The sequence below is a fragment of the Panicum hallii genome, chromosome 2 (assembly GCF_002211085.1).
Source record: "Panicum hallii strain FIL2 chromosome 2, PHallii_v3.1, whole genome shotgun sequence".
Taxonomy (NCBI): Eukaryota; Viridiplantae; Streptophyta; class Magnoliopsida; order Poales; family Poaceae; genus Panicum; species Panicum hallii.
Window position 1 is genome coordinate 52,047,198 of NC_038043.1, and position 26,345 is coordinate 52,073,542.

Below are 26,345 nucleotides of genomic sequence, written 5' to 3' on the forward strand. Positions count from 1 at the left end.
GTTGCCCCATATTATAAGGTGCTGCCTTCTTTCATAGTGCTAACTACATTCAAATGAAAACTACCCTTAAATACTAAAAATGGGGTTTTTTTCTGAGGTGTTGACCCAACCTTCCTCACTTCTCATGATTTGTTTTATTTTAGGAATTGAATGGAATAATGAATCACTACCTTGAAATTAGGTATCGGAGTCATCCCACCAGAATTCAGCTATGAAGTCGTCATAAACAGCTCATATTCTTAATCAAGCACTCCATAACACACTTTTACCCTGGGCTTCAATGCCGTCGCTTCATGAGGCTAGCAGTTTAATTCATGATTACAATTCTTTCTGTCAGAGTGGTAAATAAATAATTCTAAGTTTGACCTAGATTTCTTCATTGTACATCGGCATGAGAAACGGGAGAGATCTCGGTTCAAATCAAAATTTGTAGAAGCAAGCATGACTAGTTATTTTATAATTTGTAAGAGTTAATCTTTCACTGCAAATCGTTGTGTCTAAGTGTAGTTTGTCATAGTGGCATGGAATAGGCAGGAGGAAAAAACACCTTGTAGGTAGCACCGGTGGGCGGATGTAATCAAATTAGTGTAACAATGAACTTTTCTAATAATGAAGATGTGTAGAACGCCATGTAAAAAACTGTTTCAAACAATGAAACTTCACGAAGCAGCGTGTAATCACTTACTGTGTTGCAACATGAAAACGTTAAAATAAACTCGAACCCAAATTCTGAAAAAATAAACGATAATTGGCGAGTGAAAAAGGGTAGTACTCAAAGCGACAAAGCTGCTGCTAAAAACGTGCGTCACTTCTCCCTTTCTTCACCCCGGCTCACCGCGCAGTCGCGCTCTGCCGCAGAGCGCCGTCCCCTCCCCCAAACGGGCAAACCCTAAACCCACCGATCCCCCCTAAACCCACTGATCCCCTCTGTTCGATCTTCCCATAATCCCAGTCCGCCGGGCGCCGGCAGCCGATTGGCCGCCGCCATGGCCTCGCCGGCGCCGCCAATCGCCGAACCCCAGGCGCTGGGGTTGCTCCCGACCCTCACCGATGAGCTCCTCGAGGAGATCTTCCTCCGCCTGCCCACCCCGGGCGACGTGGCCCGCGCCTCCGCCGCCTGCGCCTCCTTCCGGCGGATCATCACCGCCCGCTCCTTCCTCCGCCGCTTCCGCGCCATCCACCCGCCGCCTCTCCTGGGCTTCGCCGCCTACGAGGGATTTCACCCCGCGCAGCCGCCCCACCCCTCCGCGCCGCTCGCTGGCGCCTTCGCCGACGCCGCCGACTTCTCCTATTCCTTCGTGCCCGCCGGGAGGTGGCCCACGCCCTGGCGTCCCCGCGACGTTTGCCAGGGCCGCGTCCTCCTCGAGTGCACCCCTGATCGCGACCCCGGGTTTGAATACTACGACAGCGTCTTGCTGAGGGATCTCGACCTCGCGGTGTGTGATCCCTTATCCCGGCGATACAGCCTGCTCCCTAGCATACCCCAAACGCTAATGGGTCAGCAGAAGAACCTCATTGATTTCGGTCTCTTCTTCGCTCCTACAGGCGAAGATGAGGACGAGACAACATTCAGAGTGGTATGTGTGGCGTGTAATAAAACTATGGTGGTTGTGTTTGAATTTACCTCCATCACTGGACAATGGCATATCCCTGCATATCTCAGCTGTAGTTCACTGGGCACTGTCATGCCTGACAGCCGGTACAGCTCCTCCTGTCATGATCATGAGCAGGGTTGCTTCTACTGGATGGTGCCTTGGAGGAACAAGTTGCTTGTGCTTGATGTGTTCAGTATGGAGATATCCATTGTCGACAACAATCTGGCTATCTACCATTTGCATGACAGCGGGAAGCCTCTCATTGTACTGGGTAGAGATAGAACCCCTGAGGTATTTTTTCTTGTTGATTTCTTTGGGAATGGCCCAACTGACATAATTCGCATCACAAAGCAAAATGGCAGTGCATCTTCAGCCTCATGGCAGTTCGAAAATATGATATCATTGCCAACCCAGTATAACTATTTCACCTTGGGCGCGGCTGAGGGATTCTTATTCCTTCGTGCCACTCTTCAAGATCAGAACTCAGAGTATTCGCTGGGTTACTCGTCGGAGGACTCTTCAGAAAATTCAGCGCACTTCTCAGCAGAAGCTCCAGATGTTGAATATTTGTCACTTGATGTCAAGACTTCTGAACGTAAGAAGGTCTGTGTGATGAAGCGGTACTTCCACACTGTTTTTTCATACTTTGGCTACCCACCACCATTGGCAAAACCAACTATATAAACTGGTAAGCGTCTTCGTAGTCTTACTCTGCTTATTATATTCTTCAAATACTGTGATTCTCTCATGTTAAGTAGTTTCTTTTCTCATGTGGATGTGGTTGACTGTGGTACCTATTTATGTAGAGGGAGCACATAAATTATATAGTTCCTGTTTTTCAAGATGGCAATGTTACTTCGCTGTTCTCTACTGTTTGGCTATCTGCCTGTGATATAACTTTTTTTCCGCTATCAGATTGTTAGTTAATACTGTTCAATGCATTATATAAAGCATGGTATACTAGATAAGCTGCTGTCTTTGTTGCTGTCATGTTTAAAAGTTTTAGTCTGTGCCATCGGTTTAAGGCATCTGGGAAATGAAAGAAAGCAATTTGTGATAGGATAGGCATTTATCCATCTAGAGTTGTGGGGCATTCATAATTCTTGAGGACTAGTTCTTCGAAAAAAAATCTTGAGAACTTAGTTGAGAAAAAAAATCGTATATATGGTTTATTTATGCAGAAAGTGTTTGATAGGAACATGTGTTTAACTTGTCATATATTTTTTGGATCCTTAGCTGGAATAATTATTCCTGAAAAACACAGAAGTACTGCGATTCTTCTCACTCTATTATCTCTCTTCTTGTTAGAAAAATTTGAAACATAGGGTATCTGTTTATAGGGCACAATTTAGTTCCCTTAAGTAATGTTGTCTTCCCTTTGTTCCTGAAAAAAACAACGTCTTTCTTTTTTTTACAAATGGGTTAAATTAAACAACTCATTCAGTTTATGCAGATGCTCGTTGAAACAACTTCTCTAATAGCCGGGTATAGTGGAGGGTAATAGTTTTTATTTATTCGATTGTCCTTTCATACATGATACATCTACAAGCAAATCCCTGCAAGTAACAGTTTTTATTTATTTGATTGGCTGTTCATATATCTACGAGCAAACCCCTAAAATGTAATGCCAGATTATCTAAGCATTTTTTTGAGGTAAATACAGTTGGGGATTTAGTTGCAGCACTGTATGGGCTTTTTACTAATTATTTTTATGATGCACACCCTTTTTTAATGGATCATGTTGAACAGTGTTATCTTTTTTCATTTAGTTTTTGTACTAGCAAGAGTTCTTGTTGAACTTAATTGTTCAGACTGCACATCTTTGTTGAAAGAGCTGATATTCTGAAGTTTGAGTTCAGAGTTGTATCATAAGCTAATGTATGCTTATGCATGCTCATATTCTGTCTGCTAGACTGCTACCAGTTGCTATTGCTACTTATACATGGTCCGTGACAGACCCAAATCGTGCCAAACTCATGGCAGTTCTTGAGATGTTACTTATTCGATTTGATACTAATCTCTGTTCCATTTTGGATCAGATGTAGAAATCTGCTCAAGAGAATTGTGGCCTAACTTGTTCCTTTCCTAGTTTATCAAGTTTTGTGTCATGGACAATTACGTAGCTTAATTGGGTCCTCCACTTGTGGGATTGGGTACTAATGTTACTTTTTTGCTGAAGCTTATGGTGATGCATATGTTAGAAAGATGAAGATAGCTATTCTGTTTGCGAACATCTTTTCCACTTGATTTGGGTGTATTTGGTGTACTTGCGAGGGGATTGCTTAATTCAAATCAATCTTGAATTCAGTCTGAGTTCAGCATTCCAGCTTTTTCAAACTACGTAGTAATTTGAAGCTTGATAACAGTGTTTGAGGGCTTCCGATGCCTTTATTAATTGTTGACACGATTTTAGTGATTTTTGCTTTGATGCCTTTATTTGTTGTTCACACCCTGTCTTTTATTTTTCTGGAGTTCATGAACAACCGTATCTTTTCTAAACAAGAATTGTTCTTATCGTGGAATTGTGGAAGTAAAGATTTGCGTCGCATGTACAGTCACCGCTTCTCAGTTCTAACTAGATTCATCTGCAGGGATTAATGTGCTTGCTTTTGGGGCCTCAGTTTGATCACGCATCTGATGTTTGCAAGGAGAAATGGAGGATGGTCATGATGGGGCGGCACTTCATGATGGACCTTAGTAATTTAGTACTCGTCAAAAACTTGTTATCTTGTACTCCCTCACTCCGTCCCAAATTATAGTTCGTTTTGGCAAATCAAGATATATAATTTTTGCTATATGTATAGACATAAGTATATGTATCTAGATTTACCAAATCGATCTATAATTTGGAACGGAGGAACGGAGGGAGTAGTTTACTTATGTCTGCATGACTATATGCGATAATGCGAAGCATGGCTTCTCGTCAAGTACAATCGGTCCGAACACTAAACATGTATGCATTGTGGTTCTGTTGACCTGTAATGTTATGATACTCTTAGATGGAATTCTGTTTTGAGTTTGAATGCTGTGTGTTTGTCACGTGCCGCACACCCACCACCCAAAGTGTATCTAGCACTGGCCGACTCATTTAAGAGGGTCACGTCGTATTTTATCAAATCCCTTGACCTTGATCTAATTCCATTTTTAATTTTGGTTCGCCCAGTCAATATATTCTGATGTACTACTACTCCTGGAGTATGTCATGCGCATCGTGCACGCCCTCCTGGCCCGGCCCAACCCAACTGTGTCCAGCTCGAAACAACTAGGCCCAAGGCGAACATCGCGGCCCCGCGAGCGGACGGCAGCCACCCAGCCCCGTCCGTCCGATCTGGCCCCCCTTGACCGCTCTCAGCTCGCATCACACGCGAAAAAGCCTCGGAATTTCGTTGAGATTAGAAAATCGGGTTACACTTTTGGTTCCTTGCGTAATCGTATCGCCCTCGATTTGCTGCTGCAGCTGCAGCTGCTGGCTGCCTGGCTATACTACTAGAGAGAGACGCCTCCCCTTCCCTTCCCTTCGATTGCACTTCTCCCCCCTCCCCCCAACCCAAACCCATCACCAATTCGTTCGGCCCCCCGTGTCGCCTGCCCGCACTGGCCACGACCAAACCCTAGGCGCCGCCGCCCCCGGGGCCCCCAGGTACGCCTCGCCTCCCCACCGGCGGGATTCCCCCGCCGCGCCGCGCCGCCGTCCGCTGTGCGGAGCGATTCGCGCTAGGGTTTGTTGCTTTCCGCGGATTTTGTTCGTTTGTTCGTTCCAGGTGATTTAGTATTTTTTTCTGTTGGTGGGTGGGTGTGATTGGATCAGGGCTGCTCGCTGGGAGAAGAAGAAGGAGGAGATCGGAGGAGATAGTCACAGGGATTTATGTCCCAGCGAGGGGACAGGGGCGAGGGGCACAGGAGACCCGGCCGGTCCAGCAGCTTCGGCGGCCACCGCGGAGGCGGAGTCGGCGGCGCGGGCAAGGGCGGCGGGGGCTCCTCAGGCCAGCCTCCCCTCTCATCTAACCGCAGGTAAACTCCGGTCGACTCTGATTGCCCTCTCACCGTTGATTCGATCTCGTTAGGGAAGGTAGGGTTTTGATGAGACTTTGGATCTCGATTGCAGCTTCAGAAAGGCCGGCAATGGCCACGGCGGGCACCAGAGGGTGGTGAGCCAGCCTGATACCACCGGCTTCCAGCCTGCTCCGGCGCCCGTTTCCCACCAGACACCTACGCGACCTCCAGTCGCGCCTCAGAATGCAGCAGCGCATGTTCCCGTCCCTGCGCCACGGCCACAACACCACGGTAGTGAGACTCCCTGTTCTGGTACCTTTTATTGTGATTGGAACGGTGCAAAACCTGACCTGGTCCTTTGGTTGATTGCATGTGTTCGTTTTGAGTTGCCAGATCCACAACTATCGTCATCATCACCTGCCAGCGAGAAGCCCGGTAATGCACCATTGCCAAAAGCTACCCATGCTGCCCCCAGGGCACCACCTAAGAGCTCTAACCCCCCTGTTCCTCAGGGAGCATCAAAAGGTTTGCCTTTTTTTTCCTTAAAATGATATATACCATTATATATGTTGCATATGCATGGTAACCATCCATGGTGGTATTGGGCATCTTCACGTTGGTTGTTCCAGCCTGTTTTAGTTACATATATACCATGATGCATGGCTATCTGTCTTATTTTTCTTATTGTTTTGCTTCTTTTCAGGAGAATCATCCAAGGGATTTAACTTTCAATTTGGAAGTATAAATATGAATGGACTACCGGTATGATTTTGTTATCCTTTTTATTCTGCAGCTCTGAAAGCTTACAAAATTTAAGTTATCTTTTGTTTTCTACCTGCATCTAATTTAAATAAATTTTTGTATAGCAATTTCCTGCTAGGACAAGCTCGGCTCCCCCAAACTTGGATGAACAAAAGCGTAATCAGGTATCTTGTCCTTTCCGTGCAACGTTGTTTATCTTGTCCTTTCCTTTGAAACATTGTTTATTTTATTGGTCTGTTGTTGTCAGTTTGTTGCTTGTTTGCTGGACTGCTGGAACTTGCTAAAATGTTACGTCCTTATGATTAATTTGCCTTGAGGAACGCACAGCCAGTTCCTTTTGCTTGTGTTGTTGATACTGATTTGATAGGCATTCTGAATCTGCCAGTATCTAAATGATTCTATTTTATTTGTATACCCTGTTCAGGCACTTCTTGAGGAACTTAAGGTTACACCTCCTGGTCCAATGCAACCGGCTCCTAAACAGCAGCCATCACAGCAGCAGCTGCACCAGCAGAAGCAGCAGCAGCAGCAGCAGCCACAGCAGCTATTGCAGCAGTCACAACAGGTTCCCCAGCAACCACAACAGCAGCAATCAAGAAAGGATGCTGTTGGTTCCAGCCAACCAACCTCCGTCAACCCTCATCTTCCATCCCAATTGAAAAGAGATGTGCACGCTTCTCCATCTGTCCCCAATGTTGCATCTCTTAGGCCTACTGTTCAACCAATGCCTGGGGTGCAAATGTCGATCCCCTTTCACCATCAGCCAGCACCAGTTCCATTGCAGTTTGGTGGTCACGGTCCACAACTGCAGCCACAAGTTGTACCCAGCTCATTACAAATGTCAATGGGATTGACAGGCAGTAATGCACCGCAAGTCCCGCAGCAGCTATATGCCCCAACTATCCAGCACCATCAATTGCAACAGCAAGCAATGATGCATCAAGGGCAGGGTATGAGTTATCAATTCGCACCTCAGTTGGGTAACATTCCTATGAACATACCCCCACAATATCCTCAGCAACAGCCAAATAAGTTTGTTGCTCCTCGGAAGACTACTGTAAAAATTACTCATCCAGACACTCATGAAGAGTTGAAGCTTGATAAGAGGATGGACTCTTCTGGACAGAGGGCTGCCCCTAATTTGACATCACAATCCCAGTCCCAGCCAGTTGGTGGCTATGCTCCTCATATTGGCTTCTTTCATCCGCCATCGAATTCCTACAATCAGTCTGGGATTTATTACCCTCCTACAACTGGTGTGAGCCAGGTTCCTACTGGATCCTCGGGTCCTAGGTTTAATTATCCTGTCACTCAGTCTGGGCAAGCGATTACATATATGAGTCCATCTGCAGGGCCTCCAGTATCTGGGCAATCCCAAATGACAGTTAAACCACACCCTGGTGGGTTGCAGGCTGAAAAATCTGGGACTCACCCGGTCACGATAAGTGCGCCACCAGGTAAATCTGATGCCCCTAAGCTAAGGCCTGCTGAGGATGCTCCGGCAAGTCGGCAGAAGGATAGTGAAGTTGTGTCTGGGATCACAGTTTCTAATAAATCAGCCCATGAGAAGGAGACTAAAGCTCTGTTAGTCTCAGAGAAGAATCCCACTGTGGTAAGCCTGTTGCCAACTGAAGGTACAAAACCACCAACTTCAGTGACTGCGAATTCAGCCTTATCTTTATCTGGAGCTGATCTGAAGAACAAAGAATCCATTCAAAGGAGTGGGTCATTTAAGGATAATAAGAAAATTGTCATTAAAAAGGATGCCAGAAATTCATCCGAACCACAACATGTATGTTGTCTGCTTCTTTCTAACACAGTATCTTTGTTTGCTTCATTTTATGTGTTTTTTTTCACATGCTTGCTTGTTGTATTTGTGCAGTCAGCTTCACCCACTGAAGATGATAGTGGTGATCATGTGGAAACTAAGAACCTGAACAAAGAGCTGGATTTAAACAGCTCTTCATCAGGCACAGCAGCTCCGGTACCTGAAAGTAGGGCTGGTACAGCTGAAGCTGACAGCATACCAGTGAATGGTAAGCTCTTTATATCTTCAGAACAGTTTGGGGTTGCTCTTAGATTTTCTAACTCATTTGCTTTGGCAGCTGCTGATATTCCTGGGACAGATAGGAGCTCTGCAACACCAACTTCCGAGGGTACCAGTGAGCCTCAAGGAGCAGAAAGCATTGCTGTTTCCGCTGTTGAATGTGAGGAAAGCAAGGGTGCTCTCAAAGTGACCACAGATGCTAGCAAGGATAATATTTCTTGTGATGCCACTGAACGTGAAACACCTGAAGTATGTGCAGTGACTTCCAATACTGATAATTCAGATGCAGCACCTCATGAAACTGATCAGGAACAGTTACCAAAAGAGTCGACACCGTCAGTACCTGAGGAACAAGGTATGATGAGTTCCTCATCCAAGAATTCTGAGACTTCATCGCATATTCTTGATGGCAGTGCTGTGGCTGTGACGACTTCCGAAACTTCAGAGCCTACTGTTCAAGGTGCCAGTGATGGTGACTCAGATATTAGTCCGGAAACAGGCCCAGCTGCTTCAAATGTTACTCAAATTTCATCAGAGGGACAACAGAAATCTGAAAGTATGTCAAGTGATCAATCAGTTGCTGCAACCACAGGTTCTGTTCGACCAGTATCAAGGGAAAAGCCTATTGTTGAGATCACTAGGACAAAATCCACTGCTGGGAAGAGGAAGAAGAGAAAGGAAATGCTTTCTAAAGCTGATGCTGCAGGGATTTCAGATCTTTATAATGCATACAAGGGACCAGAAGAGAAGTCTGAAATTATTAGCACTGCAGAGGGAGCGGATAGTTCTTCAACAGTTGATACAACTCATGTGCTGCCTGATGAGCAAGAAATGGAGGTCAGTTCATCTGCAGATGATTCAAAGAAAAAAGTTGAGCCTGATGATTGGGAAGATGCAGCAGACATGTCTACTCCAAAGCTGCAATCTGATTCTGGAAATCAGGCTGGCACCACAAAAGTATTAGAAGCAGATACAACTGAAGGTAACGGCAGGAAGAAATATTCGCGGGACTTCCTGTTGACTTTGTCACAGCACTGTACTGGTCTTCCTGTTGGATTTCAGATGAATGAAGCTGTCAATGCAATAATGAATAATTTAACAGGAAAGTCCTACGTTGTTGATCGTGAGCCTCACCCGAGTCCTGGAAGGGGTTCCGACCGGCCAACTTCTCGTGGTGACCGCCGTGGTGCTGCCATGGCTGATGACAGGTGGACAAAAGGAGTACCTCTCAGTCCTGGTCGTGACATGGACCTAGCAAATGGACCATCAATTATCAATTATCGTGGCGGCCCAGGAGGTAATCATGGTGTTTTGAGGAATCCACGTGGTCAACCAGGTGGTGGGCTTCTTCTAGGACCCATGCATTCTGTTGGACCTCAAGTATCTCGCAGCGGCTCTGATGCTGATAGATGGCAGCAAAAAGGTCTGATGCCTTCTCCTGTCACACCCATGCAAGCGATGCACAAAGCAGAGAGAAAGTATGTTATTGGCAAAGTTTCTGATGAGGAAGAGGCGAAGCAGAGGCAATTGAAAGCCATTCTTAACAAGTTGACTCCGCAAAACTTTGAAAAGCTTTTTGAACAAGTCAAGGAAGTCAACATTGACAGTGTAGCTACTCTTACAGGGGTCATTTCACAGATATTTGACAAAGCTTTGATGGAACCAACTTTCTGTGAAATGTATGCTAATTTTTGCTTCCATTTGGCTGGTGCCTTGCCAGACTTTAGTGAAGACAATGAAAAGATTACATTTAAAAGACTGCTTTTGAACAAATGCCAAGAGGAGTTTGAGAGAGGTGAAAGAGAAGAAGCTGAAGCTGATAAAACAGAGGAGGAAGGTGAGATTAAACAGACCAAAGAAGAGAGGGAGGAAAAGAGAATCCGTGCTCGAAGGCGCATGTTGGGAAACATCAGGTTGATTGGAGAATTGTACAAAAAGAGGATGTTGACGGAACGGATAATGCATGAGTGCATTAAAAAATTGTTTGGAAATTATGATGATCCTGATGAGGAGAACATTGAAGCACTATGCAAGTTGATGAGTACAATTGGAGAGATGATAGATCATGTAAAGGCAAAGGAGCACATGGATGCCTATTTCGATATAATGCAGAAGATGTCAACAAGTCAGAAGTTGTCTTCTCGTGTGAGGTTTATGTTGAGAGATTCAATTGACCTGCGGAAAAATAAATGGCAACAGAGGCGTAAAGTTGAAGGTCCCAAGAAGATTGAGGAGGTTCACAGGGATGCAGCTCAAGAAAGACATGCTCAATCAAGTAGGCTTGGACGTGGTCCAGCTGTTAGTTCCGTCCCAAGAAGAGGAGCACCTCCTATGGATTATGGCCCCCGTGGCTCATCTGCATTAGCATCGCCAAGTTCCCAACAGGGGAGCATTCGAGGAATGCCTCCACATTCGCGTGGATTTGGTTCACAAGACATCCGGTTTGAGGAAAGACATCAGTTTGACAGTAGAACTGTTCCTCTTCCTCAGCGTGCAGTCAAGGATGAAGCTATCACTCTTGGCCCACAAGGTGGCCTTGCTAGGGGTATGTCTATAAGAGGGCAACCGCCGGTATCAAATGCTGAACTTCCTTCTGTTGTTGACCACAGAAGGATAGTTTCTGGTTCTAATGGTTATAACTCTCTGGCTGATCGAACCTCTGGTAGAACACCAGCTTCTAGTCAATCTGCTGGGCCTTCACAGAGGCCTGCCAGCCAGGAAGGCCGTTCAGGAAATAAATCATATTCTGAGGATGATTTGCGAGAAAAATCTATTTCGGCCATCAGGGAATATTACAGGTAATAAGTTTTTAAATGTTTACAGTTTACACGTTTTAACTTGGTATTCCTTCTATTTGCATCAAATTTGAATTTAAGTACTATGCACTTGACCATTGATAAGCAGGCACCTGTTGCTTAAAATATGTTGTTTCAGTAAATTTTTATTTTCTGAATGTTTATCTTGTGTTTTGGTTTACTACGTATTCCTCTGCTTTATACACTTTGGAAATTTCCGAGTTAATTTGCTTATGTTTCTGAGATTAAGTGGCATGTGATTGTAACATATTGGAGTTCACATATTTAGAAATAGAAGTGATGAAACATGTTACCATTTCCAGAGAATTTTACCCCAATTTATGAAATTTATGGATTGATTGGGGGCTTTTCTTGTTTTGTTTGTGTTATCAAGTATATTTTAGTTCTTTGCTAAATGCTCAGGTTCTTTTGTTATGTTATGACGAGATAGTTCCGGCACTGCAGTTGTCCTATTTTGTCTGCTAACAACTTCTATTTTGGCAGTGCAAAAGATGAAAAGGAAGTTGCCTTGTGTATTGAGGAGTTGAATGCTCCAAGTTTCTATCCTTCTGTTGTATCACTTTGGGTAAATGATTCCTTTGAGAGGAAAGACATGGAAAGAGAGTTGCTGGCTAAACTTTTTGTCAGCCTTTGCAGTGGTCGACATAATTTGTTGAGCGAACGGCAACTCATTGATGGGTAGGTGTCTCATATTTTCTCATATCATCATTCTCTGTCAACTTTGTACAGTTTGTTGACTAAATTATTATATTTTTAGCCTTGCATCTGTTCTTGCCTCATTGGAAGATACTTTAAGTGATGCTCCAAGAGCCACTGAGTACCTTGGGAGACTTCTTGCAAGGTTTGTGCAGGAAAACATATTGTCCTTGCAAGAGGTAGGTAAATTGATTCAAGAAGGTGGAGAAGAACCAGGGTATCTTGTACAAGATGGTATGGCAGCTGATATCCTTTGGGCAGTTTTGGATTCCTTAAGATTAGAAAAGGGTGATTCATTCTTGAATGAGGTCAAGTCAAGTTCCAGTTTAAAGTTGGAGGATTTCAGACCACAACATCTTAAGCGATCAAAGTTGGACGCCTTCATGTAGTCATTTAAGTAATTCTTACTAGGTAAGTCTGTTTGAGTCCAGGTGTTTTAAGAGTATATATCATCAGGTCTGAAAACTTTATCTTAATGTAAATAATGTAATGTAAACTATTCTTTGATGACAGATTACCAACTCACGGGTGCTGTCACGAAGCGGCTTACTTTCTCTGCCCCCAAGTACCTGCCGGCCTTTTTGATGAACTGGAAAATATACCTCTGATGCCGCTCCTATTTGCTACCTGATCTATTCGAGGAGATTGAAAGTGGGGTCACCCATTTTTTTCAGAGTTGGTGCTGGTTTTAAGTTATTGTTGCTGAAGGGTCATCGTGGATGCTGTGGCTTAAGCAGGTAGCTAGGCTCCCATAAGAGTATCAGGGAATATTTTTGTGATCACGGGGAGAAGTCTGCTAACCAATATTTGTTGGTAGTCGGGGGAACTGTAGGTTGAACTGATGCCTCCTGCAGGCTTCTGACCATATTCCTTTGTGATCGGAATTGATAGTCGGTTAACTTAGCGGCATTTTCCTGATAGCCAATGTTTCTCTTGACTGCCCGAGTATGTTAATCTTGTTTAATTTTTGCTGTAATTTGCTATTTTTTTCTCTCGTTTCATTACTGTGTATTTATCGTGGACCTGACGCCTCAGATTCTCGTGTATGTATGGGCCTGGTCGGGGTGCAGTGGCTGCTCTTTTGGTTTTGCCGTCTGTTAGGGGTGAGCAACGAAATAGTCGACAACCATTTGACTGTCAGTTTCTTATGGATGATGATGATGATGCTACGCCATGTGGTATTGATGGGCATCGATTTCTTCTAGTAGGGGCGGGTCATGCCAGATTTCAGTTCTGACTGATGGTTGATTCTTGTTCTTATGCAGATGTTCTGAGCCAGATTTTAGTAGGCCGTTATGCCCACATGATCTGTCATTAGTAATTACCAGATTTCAGTGGTTCAGATAGTTGATTCTTATTCTTAAACAGTTGCTATAATTTAAGCCCTCTTTGTTGATCTGTAATTAGTCAAGTGGTTTTGTTACTGGGACCGAGAATAAGTACAATGCAATCTAGTTTGAGTAGCCCGCTGACACATGTTTGGGCATTTGCTCTCCTCGCCGCGCAATGCACCGTCCCGTACGCTTTGGTAACTGCATTAGCTCATGCGCTGCCTGTTGCACACTTTCTTCCAACTTTTTACTAAGGCTAGTAACATCCACGTATCATGAGATTTGGGGATCGGAGGATCTTTTGGGGGAATAACCAAACTGCTTAGCATATTACGCGGGCCGTATTCTAAGACAATCGTGGAACAAAACATCCGAGAGAAAATGATATTTCTTGTTTGAATTATTCTATCCACTGCTCTCGTAACAAGGTACGCTGTTGCATAGAAGCATGCTGATGCCACAGCTATGAGGTCATGAGGACATTTTTGGGCATGGGCCTTATTTGTTTTAGCCCCATGCTCGATATATTTCTGCTATTGCTGTGCTTCTGGTAGTCCAAATACAGATGGTTTTGCATCAACTCTCTGGAAATTGGCGAACATGGAGCATTTGTAGGGTCATTGGAAAATATGGCTGGTGGATTAGATCTTTCGGTGGTCCTTGATTCAATACTAACACGTTGATCTTCGACACGTGCTTTCTTAGCTCATGGGACAGAAATGCACAATCGGACTCAAGGAGGGGATCCTAGGCAGCCAGCTTCGACCACAAAACTTCCTGGCTTAGGGCCCCTTTGGCACCACTCCGTCCGAAAGAGCTTCAGCTTCGCGCTACAGTAGCGTAGTACTGTGCAGAACCGTAGTGCGAAGCTAACACGAACCTCGACGTGCTACAGCCAACTGCGCGGGAAAAAAGCCGGTGAAGCTTGAAGACGTGGCTCCTCCGACTTCAGGCTACACTAGCACTACAGGACGCTACAGTAGATGAATCTAAAGCCGGAGGAGCTAGACCAAACGAGACCTTAACGTGATCACGTACGGAAGGCACGCGGGGCCGGTCTCGAATTTGTATGCGCCAACGGCACTGGCAGCTACAATATCCGCCTGCAGTTTGAAACTTTGGATAGCTGTTATGCTCCGGTTCGGATGTCAGAACTTAAGCTGTCCTACTGCCCCGTAAAGTCGTGAATAATGTACTTTTCCTCTACTTAAGCTATCCTACTATATATCCCGTATTACTTTACAGTGTGTTCTATACGACGCGTGTAAGGTATAAAACTACAATTGGCATACTGTGAGTAGTTTATGACTATACCGCATATTAATGCCTTGTGTTTATATGTTTCAATATCTGTATCCGGTATCCATAAAGAAGTGGATTCTTATTATATTTTCCTAATAAAATGAACAGGATTATACATGCATTTTATTTGAGTGGTTGTCCGGTTCTCCACGTTACACTTTATTATCGTAACCAAACATTCTATCATGCCATCTAGAGTTAACGCTTCTCAATCTACGTGGGAGAGAAGAACACGTAACAGTTTAAGCAAATGCAGTCCGTTCCCAACCTAATAGTCTTCATCGTCTTAGAGCATCTCCAGCAATAGCTTTCAAATCAGACTCTACTTCTTAAGTAAGAGCTTCCTATATTTTTTGAGAGCTAGTTTTTTAATCTCAACTCCAACAGTGATCTTTAAATCTCACCCTCTTCTTTTAATCAAAAGGATGGGATCTATTTATCAATAGAGGGTGGATGGAGAGATTTAGAACCTCCCAAAAATGGAGGTTTTAGTAGAAAGTCTGCTGGAGTGTGGTTTTTTTATTTCACCCTCCAAATTTAAGATAAAGGCTTATTTAGAGGATCAGCTGGAATTACTCTTAGCACCTTATTGGCCCATCCTAGCATCTTGGGCTTTGTAGAGTAGAGGAAAATTGAGATCTTTTTATTAAGCGGTCTTAAGAGGAGCGAGAATTAGCGACCGTTACTGAACAGCTAATAATGAAATAAAAATAAAAAATCTCTATGAGTTGCAATATCTCTAAATCCATCCACCCAGTTCCATCTGGATCTAATCGCCAATGCGCCGCCACTGCTCTTCTCAATTTCCGACACCGATGAGCTTGTTCCTTCATCTTCTTCCTCTCCGGTGAGCCCCTCCTCCTCGCTTGTTGTCCCGCTTACTTTCTCCACCTAGTGCGACTCTTGCTACCAGATTTGTTGTTGCCACCACTGACCCGCCGACCGCCACGTTAACCTAGATTTGCCATGGTGTCATCATGGCAACACCACTGGCCCACCGCTGCGCCCTGTGGCGCGCCACCACCTCGCCGCTCACTCATAACCTGGCGCCACCGCCTCACTAGCTGACGCCCAAGGTCTCCCTCTAAACCTATACCCTTGCCGGAGAACTACCACACCCCAGCGACCTCGATCGCTAGCTCGAACCAGTGACAGCAGCGGCGCAGCGCGGAGGGCTATGCAAGTTATTACATTCCCAAAATACTCCTCGCCAAAATCTCTGCCTCTCTATGTTACCATCGACCCATCGTGCTTCCACCCTAGATTCTGATCTATTTTCTCCATCAATGGATCTTTTTGTTGCAGGTGATTGGGAAGGAATAGATGGCCTCGCCAGCGCAGCCCAACGCCGAGGACGAGGACTCCCCGCCACCGATTTTGCTCCTCACCGACGACCTCCTCACGAAGATCTTCCTCCTGCTGCCGGCCCTCGCCGACGTCGGGCGCACCGCCACAGCCTGCCCCGCCTTCCGCCGCAACGTGGCCGACCGCTCCTTCTTGCGTCGCCTCCGTCGCGCCCACCGGGCGCCCTTTGTCGGCTTCCTCTTCTGCAGGTTCCACCCCTCGGAGGTGATGCATTCCTCCCTGCCCTGCGCTTGAGCCCTCGAGCGGGCTGCCGACCTATCCTTCTCTTACATCCACTCGCCCGGCTCCTTCAGCCGCTGGTTCCCGCTGGACGCGCACGACGGCCGTGTCGTGCTTGGGCACCAGTCGAGCAAAAGCTTCGTGGTGTGCGACCCTTTATTCCGAAGGTGCCTGCTGCTCCCCCCGATCACGGTCCTGGGCGCCGTGTGGCAGTACCCATTACTCTTCCCCGGCGACGAGGCGAAGACGTCCTTCAAGCTTGGTTGTTGGAATATTTGGGTCCAATGGTACAAAGGCCCACCATGTAAATCCAAATAATTCCAATAAAATCTCAAAGGTCTATTAGTATAAAGTTGTATGGTAATAAGTTAGTCCCATCTTGCTAGTGGAGGTGGAGAAAATCCAACTTAAATAGTTGGATGCTCTCCATGCTCTTGCAAGTGTGGGTAAGAGGAAAAAGAAAGAACGCGCGCACGCTCGCTCATCTGGCCGGGCGAAGGGCGCGCGCACGCGATGTGCGCGTGAATGGTCCGCCAAAATCCGGCCCAATCCTTGCGGAAACGCGGCTTCCTTTTGCAGATTTATTTTGCCACTTTGAATCTATTACGGATTTCACACGCGGAATTTTTGGGACTCGTAGCCGACTTGGTTTTTGGGACGCCAAAAACCCTAGCGGTTCCTTCCTATAAATACGCACGGGTGCCGGCTAGAAACAGAACATAACAGAAGGCGCACAGCACGCCTCGACCTGCCTGCTGCGCCGCCGCGTACGCTACTTCATCCCGTTCGTCGGCGTGCACCGGCAATCGGGAGACCAGGTCTTCGGAACCTCGTCCTCAGCGATCCTGCACCGGGAGAGGGCGAATAAGGTTTTTGGGAAGCGCTCTGCGCGACTGTTCGAACGCTTCCACATCGCCATCCTCTACGTCCTAGTCACCACGGCTCGTCTTCCTCCTCGTCAGTGGGGCGCTACTCGGCGTCGTCAAGTGCGCAGATGTGCTGATCGTCACCGTCGTCTTCTTTACCCGGTTATTCCGGTCAGGCTAGAGATGTACGGTTTTCTATCCCTAATATGATCTGCTTAGGGTTGATCTTGCTGCTGCAATGGTTTATCTTTGATCACTTATTCAGTATGTTTATATATGTTCGTTTTCTGTACGCAATTTTTATTATGATCGTGATTTATCTTCGGATTAATTTAAAACTGAATCTCTTATTTTTTCCATCATTGGCTGCATGGTTGAATTCGAGCCTGGCCTGATGCTGGGTTTGGTCTTCTCTTCGTCCACCGGACAATGGATCAACCTGCAAAGCGACGGCCTGTTGTCCGAGCGCAAGCCATTCTACGCGTGCGGCTGCTTCTACTGGAACGTTACTCCCGACATGCTGCTTTTACTCGACACGCGTGCCATGGAAACGGGATTCAACCTCGTGAAGATCCCGTCCACATACGGGGAGCGGGATTTCGTCGTCGCGGAGGCCGGGGAAGGACGGACAGGGATCTTCTCCCTCCGGCACAGCAATGCTCGCGCCGCTTCTTCGCTCATCTGCGCTGTGAAGCAGGACGACGGCGACGGCGCCGGCGTGAGCTGGCAGTACAAGAGGAGACTCACTTTGCCGTCTCAGTTTCGCTACGCTTTCGCAGCAGCAAGAGATCGACACCTACTCCTGCACGGGTCTCCATGGAACCTGCAAGGAACACCTTCACATGAGAACTCTTGACAGTAGCAGTGGGTACTTCTCTGTGGAGTCTCACACCATGAAGATCGAGAAGGTGTGTGGCTTAAGGCAGCTCGTAGATGCCGTGCCGTATACTAGCTTTCCACCGTCACTGTGCCTACCAAGCATACGAAGTGGTAAGCTCTATCATTATCCAATTTTCCGTCGCTAAGGTCAATTTCAGAGTGACTTTGTGGCCATTGAGAGCCTGCTCATTTGATTCAGGAAAAAGTATCAGTATCTGTATGTCATCTTACTTATCTGATGTATTGTAATTTGGTTGGGTTACAATGTTTGGAAAGTTTCTTTGTATGAGCTAAGGATTGCAATCGTCGTTTCTTTTAGCTTTTGCATGATTATTCGGTAAAAGTAGTTATTAACATGGAAGAATTTCTTATTCAATGCAGAAATATAGAGCGGTCATATTTGGTCCTGGTGGAAACATTTTTCTTCCTTATTTGACATCCAAAGCCGCTAAGTGTCTTCTGAAAAGATGGATTTGCCCCTATTCGTTATTTTTGCAGGTTCTGAACTTTTAGTAACTATAGAAATAGGGTGACCTCACTCGGTTTTATTCCAAACATGAATGAGTCAGTAACCTGCAATACATGGAATGAAAACTAATTTTGATGATATGGCAATACGTTGATTGCTGCATTCATACCATAGAGGCAAATCCATCTTTTTCGTATGGCACTTAACAATCTTTGGATGGAACAGCTAAGAACAGTGTCAAATAGGGCAGGGAAGTTGAAAGACGATGTCAAATAAGGAAGAAAAAAAATGAGGGTCAAATAGTACACCACTCTATGTTTCAATGTCAAATAAGAAATTATGTGCATGATGGAATGTGTACACCCATTGGAGCAATGCCCGTGGGCCGGGGAAGGGGCCTTTCGCTACCGGTTTACCATGTCAGTGTTTTCCTGTGCATGTCACTTTTCTCCTCTCATTGTATATCCTCACTTGATAATCGACAAACGTTACTAGTCATGTGAAGTTGGTCTAAAAATTGTCTAAGGTTTTTGTCAGGATAAATCCATTCCCTCCCTAGCTATACGTATGGATCGGAGGGGGAAATGAACTAAATTTCCACCTCAATCCTTCTCAGCTCGTATGGATTGGGATCGGGGGGGTTAAAATGTGTCCAAACAAGGCTTAAGCGTCTTTAGCATGTTGGGCTTAGTAAATTCAAGTTAATAAAGTTTTTTATTAGATCGGACCAGAAGCAACATCATCTGCTATGGTGCCTTCTTGCCGCTCTGAGATTAAACAATCGATCATCCCATTTAGATTTCTGCTGCTGCTCATCTTCAGCAGTAGTAGTATCCAAAATGATAGGTGATACAGGTGTGGATGCTCTGGGAGAATATTTAGAGAATTCTCTTGGGCTTTTGGCATAATACTTGTGAAATGCTTCATGAACTTCAGCCTGCATTAGAGCGAGGGATAAAGCCGCATCAACACTCCTAGTCCTAGGCTTGTGTTATAGAATTGTAACTTCCACGAAAAATTCAGCGGCTCACACTCGCACACACGGCACATTACAGTTTGGGCCCAACTCACACGACACGTTACCACCAAGCCCAGCTCTGCATACGGCCCACTCTGGCCCGTACTTGACGGCAGCCCGGTTAATTCCAATGGGTTCGTCAAAATTGCAGAAATAAAAATACAAAATTCTCACCGGAGAGGGTCAGCAGACCAGCGAGCCCTGGACCCCATTTGGCCATTCCCCCACCCACCACCGCGATGGCCTCGCCGGAGCAGCCCAGCGCCAAGCGTATCGCCGCCCCGGCGCTGCTGCCCCCACTTTTGCGCCTCAACGACGACCTCCTCGCGGAGATCTTCCTCCGCCTGCCCGCCCTCGCCGACGTCGGGCGCGCCGCCACCGCCTGCGCCGCCTTCCGCCGCGTCGTCGCCGACCGCGCCTTCCTCCGCCGCCTTCGCTCCGTCCACGCATCGCCCCTCCTCGGCTTACTGGTCTTCTCATCCATCCACCCCGCCGAGCCGCCCCACTCCAACGCGTCCTTCGCACGAGCTCTGCAGCGGGCCGCCAACCTCTCCTTCTCCTTCGTCCCCTCCGCCGGCCGCTGGATCCCGGTCGACGCCCGCGACGGCCGCGTCCTCCTAGAGCGCGAGGCCATGAGCGGCGACTTCGCGGTGTGCGACCCTTTGTCCCGGCGATACCTCTTTCTCCCCCAGATCCCCGGCCGCCCAGCCGCGCAGCGCCGTGGGCGTCTGGAGCCGTTCCTCGTCCCCGCCAGCGAGGAGGACGCGGAAACATCGTTCAGGGTGGTCTGCGTGGTGGAGTGCAAGCCTGGACGGCTGGTCGCCTTCGTCTTCTCTTCGGCCACTGGACAGTGGGAAAGTCTGACCGTGGACGCCAGCGTGCAGCCCTCTTTCAAATTTTCATGGTCCTCCTACGCTTGCGGCTGCTTCTACTGGAATGTGGCTGGGACTAACAAATTTCTTGTGCTCGACCCGCGCTCGATGGAGTTCTCCTCCGTCAGTATCCCGTCTGGTCACGGCCAGCAGGATTCTGTAATTGTGGAGGCAGGGGAAGGCAGCATTGGGATGTTCACTGTTTACAACAGCATTATTTCTGCCGCATCTTACCTCGTTTACACTGTTCGAAAAATTGACGAAGAAGGCAACAGCATGTGGCAGTTTAAGAAGAGGGTCAGGTTGCCCTCCCAATACATTTTCAGCTTTGCAGATGCAATGGATAGGCACTTACTCCTCCGTGGGATTCCATGGAATTTGCACCTGGGGTATTCTAATGATGAGGTTGACATAGGATACTTCTCCGTTGAGTTTCAGTCTATGCAGATTGAGAAAATGTGTGACTTGAAGCATCTTTTATATGCCAAACTGTATACTGGTTTTCCACCATCATTGTGTGTACCGAGTATATGAAGTGGTAACTGGTAAGCTTGCTATCCAATTTTTCCTTTACATCTTATTTATGCTTTCTGAGAATGCTGGGTTGCTCATGTAATGCAGGATAATGCTTTTGTATGCAAGTCATACTTGTCTGGTAGTCTGATATTTGGTAAATGACATTTTATTTGAGTGGATGCGTAAATAAGTAGCAATCATGGTTTGTTTTGGATTTCACAATATTATTCAAGGAACTGCTTGTTCTACGCCTAATTCACTAGTGTCTTGTAGAGTACAGAATGCAGTAAAGATAGTATTCTCATTGGATCTTTTCATCAGATAATTCTCTTTGACACATGCATGTTCTCAGAGTTAAAATATATTAGTTAGGCCTCGCTTAGCATAGCTTATTTTGGCTTCAGCTTCACCTGTTTCACGCAAATCGAGACATTGTAGCATGAAGCTGTTTTATAAGCTCGTGCTAAAATGAACTAGAAGCCAGGCGAAGCTAGTTTTTCTGGCTTCACCAGCTTCAGCTTCACTAGTGAAGCTGTTTTGGCATAAGCTATGCCAAACGGGCCCTAAATATCCATTGATAAAAGCAGGTAGTAACAAAGGCCTATATGTTTTCCATGTTAACTCTGAACTGCCAGCCGATCATTGAAATTTGAACATATGAGGTGCAATAAGGGTGTGGCAGTGTTTGCAATGCACTTGTGTATGCTTATGAACTATGGGAGCATGGAGGATAGCAGGCTGACCTGCAGTCACACTGCTAATGTTCTGGGTTGTTTCTGGGTTGTAATCACAATTACATTGCTGCTAGGTTCTTGCTCGTGTTTTTTTGTTCTGTAGTATACTTATTAATATGCACTAGTTCTCTTAATAATTTGTTAACCGTGTGGTTGAAATAAATTGCATTTTAACTGGGCTTCATTATATTTGGAACTGGGGCATCTTGTTGAGGTACTATCAGTCTAGAAAGAACTTGGATTGGTTTTGAACACAATTACTTAGTAGCATTTCTTGCTTTCATGGATCCCTCTTCCCACCTGATGGTCCTAGTCCTCAACTTTTGGTCTATGTTATTAATTTCAGATAGTCGATGTATTCTCATGTGAACATACAGTTCCAGAATATTTTTTAAAAAGAGTAATTATTTAGAAATGGTTTTGAGTTTATTGAAACAAAATCAGTTAAAATCCTGTTGGATATACATATTCCTCACAAAAATTCATGGTTGGGATGCGGTTCAGTGGCTGCTAAGGAAACTAAGTAAATAGTCAAACCTGAAGAATTATCACCTGCACTTGGTCTGGCTTACCTTGAATAGCTGTATATTCTCATATAATGTTAGTTGTCAACTAATTTATACATTTGAATTTTCCTTACTTACACCCATTGTGAATCTGACCAAAAGTATAATTTCAGCTTCTACAATTGATCTTATATAGCAAAGAAAAAAGATCTGGTCTTGCAGTCTTGCTTGACCTATTGTACATGCTCTTGCAGGAGTGCTGGTTTCGGCCTGACAGCCGGACAGTCATCAATGGCTCGCTAGCTGATAGCTCAAAAATGTGCAACGAAGTCTGAGAGCTCTAGAGAGGTGGCTGCCATATTTTCGGACGGGCATGTTCAGAAGAATGGCGTCACAACAGCCAACAAGCCCTGGGCCCCTGACTTCAGCCTGCTGGAGAACTGCTACTGCACCACATCGAAACAGAACCACGGTGTGACATTTGTAAACAAGAGAGCGGACCGACACATGTATATTTGTAGTGTTACCGTGACTCACACAGCAATTTTGTACATGATTTGTTGAGCTGATCGCTTTTGTAGATTTAAACACACATGAGGTATGAATTGGGTTGGAGAGGGGGTGGCGAAGACTTGCAAATATCTATGTACAACCACGCTAGTGCATGCGGCATGCCTTGCACGTAGTGACTCCACCGAGAACCGTCTGCTATTGCCTTGCACATATTTGCAGTATAGCGGAGGATGAAGCGATTGTGCTAAATTTATCCGACACTTGGTGCTGTTGCGCTGGCTTAATCCGCCGATAATCATTGGCTTTGTAGTTGTCGTCAGTTCCCAACTGGTCTTTTTTCACTCATACAACGAATAATGGGATGCTACGAACGCTGTTTCAGAAGATGAAGTACTGGGATGTTTTTTTCCCTGACAAAAAGGTCATGAGATTATGGTACCTGCCTGTAGCAAGATCTGGATGCCTCACCTGCTAACCTGCCATCTGAACTCTGAAAGAAAGCGAGACTCCACTGTCCGTCTGTCCGTGTGTGACAAGCATATGAGTGCAGTAGCAGTACCCAAAGACATCAGACAAAAATTCACAGCAACTGCCTCACCAGTCATGTACGTGCAGTATGATCGCATTTGACTTTCACTAGCTCGTGCTCGTGCCAGCGCTCCAGAGTACCGAGTCTGGCATCTGTCACTGCATCAGTAGTTGTTACACTGATGTCAAATAAACAAGCCGGGACTCTGCAACCTGTCTGGTTTCGGTACCACCAAAAGACATGCTATTTCATTCTAGTAGTAGTGAACTAGTGATATCGCGCATACCAAGCACTATAGATTTTGACTCTGACACGCACACTGACATTTGTACACTGTAACAAGTACAATATTTTCAGAGAGAGTAGAATCCAAGGAGAAACATGCCGCGGAACTATACGGCCTGCACTTCAGACACTATCAGGATAGTTTGTACAGATCTAGGTGCAGAGGAAGTGCTTGGCATCGGTATACTAGCCGCGGCCACTTTTATTTGCAGTCGAATATATCAACCTAGCATGTACATTTTGGGACACGGACATTGGTTTCTGTAATTATGTGTCTGTTGTTTGTTTCAGTTGCATGCTGATCCTTAGAGCACGTTTGGCATGGTTGCGGCTCCTCCAAAAACACAGGTCTGCTGAGCTTCTCTGGTGGAGCTGAAACTGTTTTGATAAATATTTATCGAAGTGGCTTCTTCCTATTTTTCATAAGTGGATAGAAAGGTGAAGCCGGTAGATTTGACTGACACAGCTTCAGATGAAGCCGTTGGTGGAGCCGTTCCCAAAACACTGCCAAAGATGCGCTTAGAATTCATCAGTTCATCAAACCCGACGATGAACACATCATTCATTTGGAGTTTGGACGTGCAGTGCTGACCCGCATTTGACTTGAACACAGCTCGTGGCTTCGGCATGGGAGCCTTGGGGTGAAAGACGGTGATAGATGCAGCATGAGATCTACGTCTACCACGCGGTCTACGGCATGGGAGCTAGCTGCTGGACTTACCACGCGGTCACTTGCTCGATCACTGTGGTGGAAAGTAGTGCGCAAGTGCAAAAACACGTGGCGAGATGAGTTGGGGGCTGGCGATCGAGGATAACGACCGAGAAGGAATGCTCAAGAAGTTATTAGGAGGCGGTGCGGTTTGGCACGGGCACATGCAACGCACGGAGAAAGTGCTGTACAGCGGCACGGCCCCGTAGCTATAGCCTAGTGCTACTGGCGCGGTGTCGTCGCCAGGCCCATAACGCGGCGCACGTACGCACGCCGTGCAGAGTGAGGCGTAGGTCGGCTCGCGTCGCGGCGGCGGTACCACCCACCCAGCCACGCGCGGCCGGTCCACCCGACCGGCTACTGCCCTACCGGCGGCTACCGCCGTGCCCGCGCGCACGTTGTCCCACGGCGAAAGATTTACAGAGACGGGCCGCCGGGCGCGCGCGCCGGCCGCTGGTAGCTGGCCACCGCGCCGCGCGTACGGAGCGCGTGTTGGGGGCAGCAGGCGAGCACGAGCGCGGCAGGGGCTCCCTCGCCCGCACGCGCCTGGCGCCTCGTGAGGGAGGGCCGATGGATCGAGCGTGGCCCCACCCGCGCGCGGCGCCGTGACGACAAAGATCTGCGCGTGATTTCAGGTCGTCGCCGTCCGTCCTCTCCGGTCCAGTCCCGTCAGGTGCAGCGCAACACAACGCGCCGGGTCGGATTTCCCTGCCGCGCAGCCCACCGCCGGCAGAATCCACGTACAAAACGACCTTCCTACGGGCCACGGTGCCAGGCCGGCAGCAGTGGCGGAGCAGGTTTCACTCTCGGCTGCAACTCCTGCACAATTTAACCTGCCTACCTGGCGAGTTGCCACCGCATGATTGAAGAGGCTACCACTACCAGGTTTGCCGTCCCCCTCTCCAGAGTGCCACTGGATGACCAGCAGTAAGTACATCTGGACCATCTGTTTTGCAAGCATATGGAGTTCTGGATCGACCGCACGCTACTTGCTTTGTTCCAAAATATAGATTATTTTAGCAAATATAGATGCATAGCATGTAGATATACATTATGTTTAGATCGATAATAAAAATTATGCATCTAAATTTGCTAAAAATAAACTACAACGTGAAACGGAGGGAGTACGTGTTTATTTTCTCTTGATCTGCCTGTAGTAGCTCAATCTCAACACACCACAGTGCACGGCACATCGAACTAGCTACTGCGGTCATGTAGAGATAGTAACGCTTCGTCGCTGTGTCTCGAAGAAAAATGATACCCACACTTCTACAAATACTAGAGCCTAGAGATACCTCTGGGTCCATCCTCAAAACTTTTACCAGCGCCGCAAGTGCTGACAAAAACAGGGCGGACGGGAGGCCGTGACTCCTGAGGGGTTTGGCTTGGCGTTTGGGGTTTCAGCAGGGTTTGGTTGCCGTTGGGTTCCCAAAGTCCTTGGAAGCTGGCCAGAGTCTTCTGCGACTGCGACTGTGAGTCCGCCTCACTCACTGACGGCCTTGGACTTGGCTGGCGCTCCTCGCCTTTGTTTTCCTCTCAGTTTCCTCTTCGAAGTCAGAGACGATAGCGTAAACCGAGCCCAAAGTTTTGTACTACTTTAGACGGCATGTAGCGTCCTGTAGGCTGTAAACAAAAGCACGGCTTACAAGTTAGAAGTTGGGCTGTCAAGCTTGCTTTGTTTGCACGCTGTTTTATTTATTTGTAGATTTGGGCATCCTATGATTCTAGGGTGCATCGCAAGGGTGTTATCCACCCTCTGGCAGAGAGATCAAATTCACAAGATGGATCAAATCTATCATACCAAGATTGCTAAATAGTGGTATAGTAGCTACTAGACAGAACTGACATGTCGACAGTCTTGGTGACAAGCAACACAGAACCACGGCAACATCTCAGGATCTTTGAAGAAGATGGTATATCATTTATAGGAATAGGACTGTATTATGTAGGCGTCTCATCATCTTTTGTGAATTGTAAGTGACTACACGCGCCCCATAGTCCATCATGTCCACTCCAACCCGTTGCCTATAAAAGCATAGCGTCGGCTCGACACAAGCTGCCTTTCGCCCTTTCGCCTGTAGTATATGCACCCTGCTTTTGGGGCTCAGCACTCATGATGGTGGCATCCTAAGGGGAGGGAGGGTAGTGGATTAAAGAAGAGGAGGTTGGCGAAAGCAAAGGTGTGTCATGCTACCAAGTCATAAAGCGTCGTGCGAGACCCATGCAAGCAAGCATGCAAAGGTGGTGGTCACGCCGTGGCGGCAAATGCATAGTTTTTGCAGGGATCGAAGTGTAGGTAACGGTGTCGAGGCATCTTATATCT

At 46.6% G+C, this 26,345-nt stretch overlaps 3 protein-coding genes across 3 annotated transcripts; all 3 read left to right on the plus strand.

Annotated features, from left to right (window-relative positions):
• Nucleotides 1-806: 806 nt before the first annotated feature.
• LOC112883370 lies at nucleotides 807-4,618 on the plus strand. Its single transcript, XM_025948663.1, has 2 exons — nucleotides 807-2,283; nucleotides 4,187-4,618. Exon 1 carries the CDS (start codon nucleotides 987-989, stop codon nucleotides 2,277-2,279), a length of 1,293 nt encoding a protein of 430 aa, XP_025804448.1. The 5' UTR covers nucleotides 807-986; the 3' UTR covers nucleotides 2,280-2,283; nucleotides 4,187-4,618.
• A 457-nt stretch (nucleotides 4,619-5,075) lies between these two features.
• Nucleotides 5,076-12,943, plus strand: LOC112881943 (eukaryotic translation initiation factor 4G). Its single transcript, XM_025946877.1, has 12 exons — nucleotides 5,076-5,235; nucleotides 5,404-5,606; nucleotides 5,701-5,879; nucleotides 5,982-6,113; nucleotides 6,292-6,350; nucleotides 6,455-6,514; nucleotides 6,775-8,142; nucleotides 8,233-8,386; nucleotides 8,456-11,195; nucleotides 11,697-11,891; nucleotides 11,971-12,320; nucleotides 12,423-12,943. The coding sequence occupies exons 2-11, from the start codon at nucleotides 5,461-5,463 to the stop codon at nucleotides 12,296-12,298; spliced, it is 5,361 nt and encodes a 1,786-aa protein (XP_025802662.1). The 5' UTR covers nucleotides 5,076-5,235; nucleotides 5,404-5,460; the 3' UTR covers nucleotides 12,299-12,320; nucleotides 12,423-12,943.
• A 6,549-nt stretch (nucleotides 12,944-19,492) lies between these two features.
• On the plus strand, nucleotides 19,493-22,667 carry LOC112879753. The gene is made up of 2 exons (XM_025944133.1): nucleotides 19,493-20,775; nucleotides 22,241-22,667. Exon 1 carries the CDS (start codon nucleotides 19,598-19,600, stop codon nucleotides 20,762-20,764), a length of 1,167 nt encoding a protein of 388 aa, XP_025799918.1. The 5' UTR covers nucleotides 19,493-19,597; the 3' UTR covers nucleotides 20,765-20,775; nucleotides 22,241-22,667.
• Nucleotides 22,668-26,345: the final 3,678 nt, after the last annotated feature.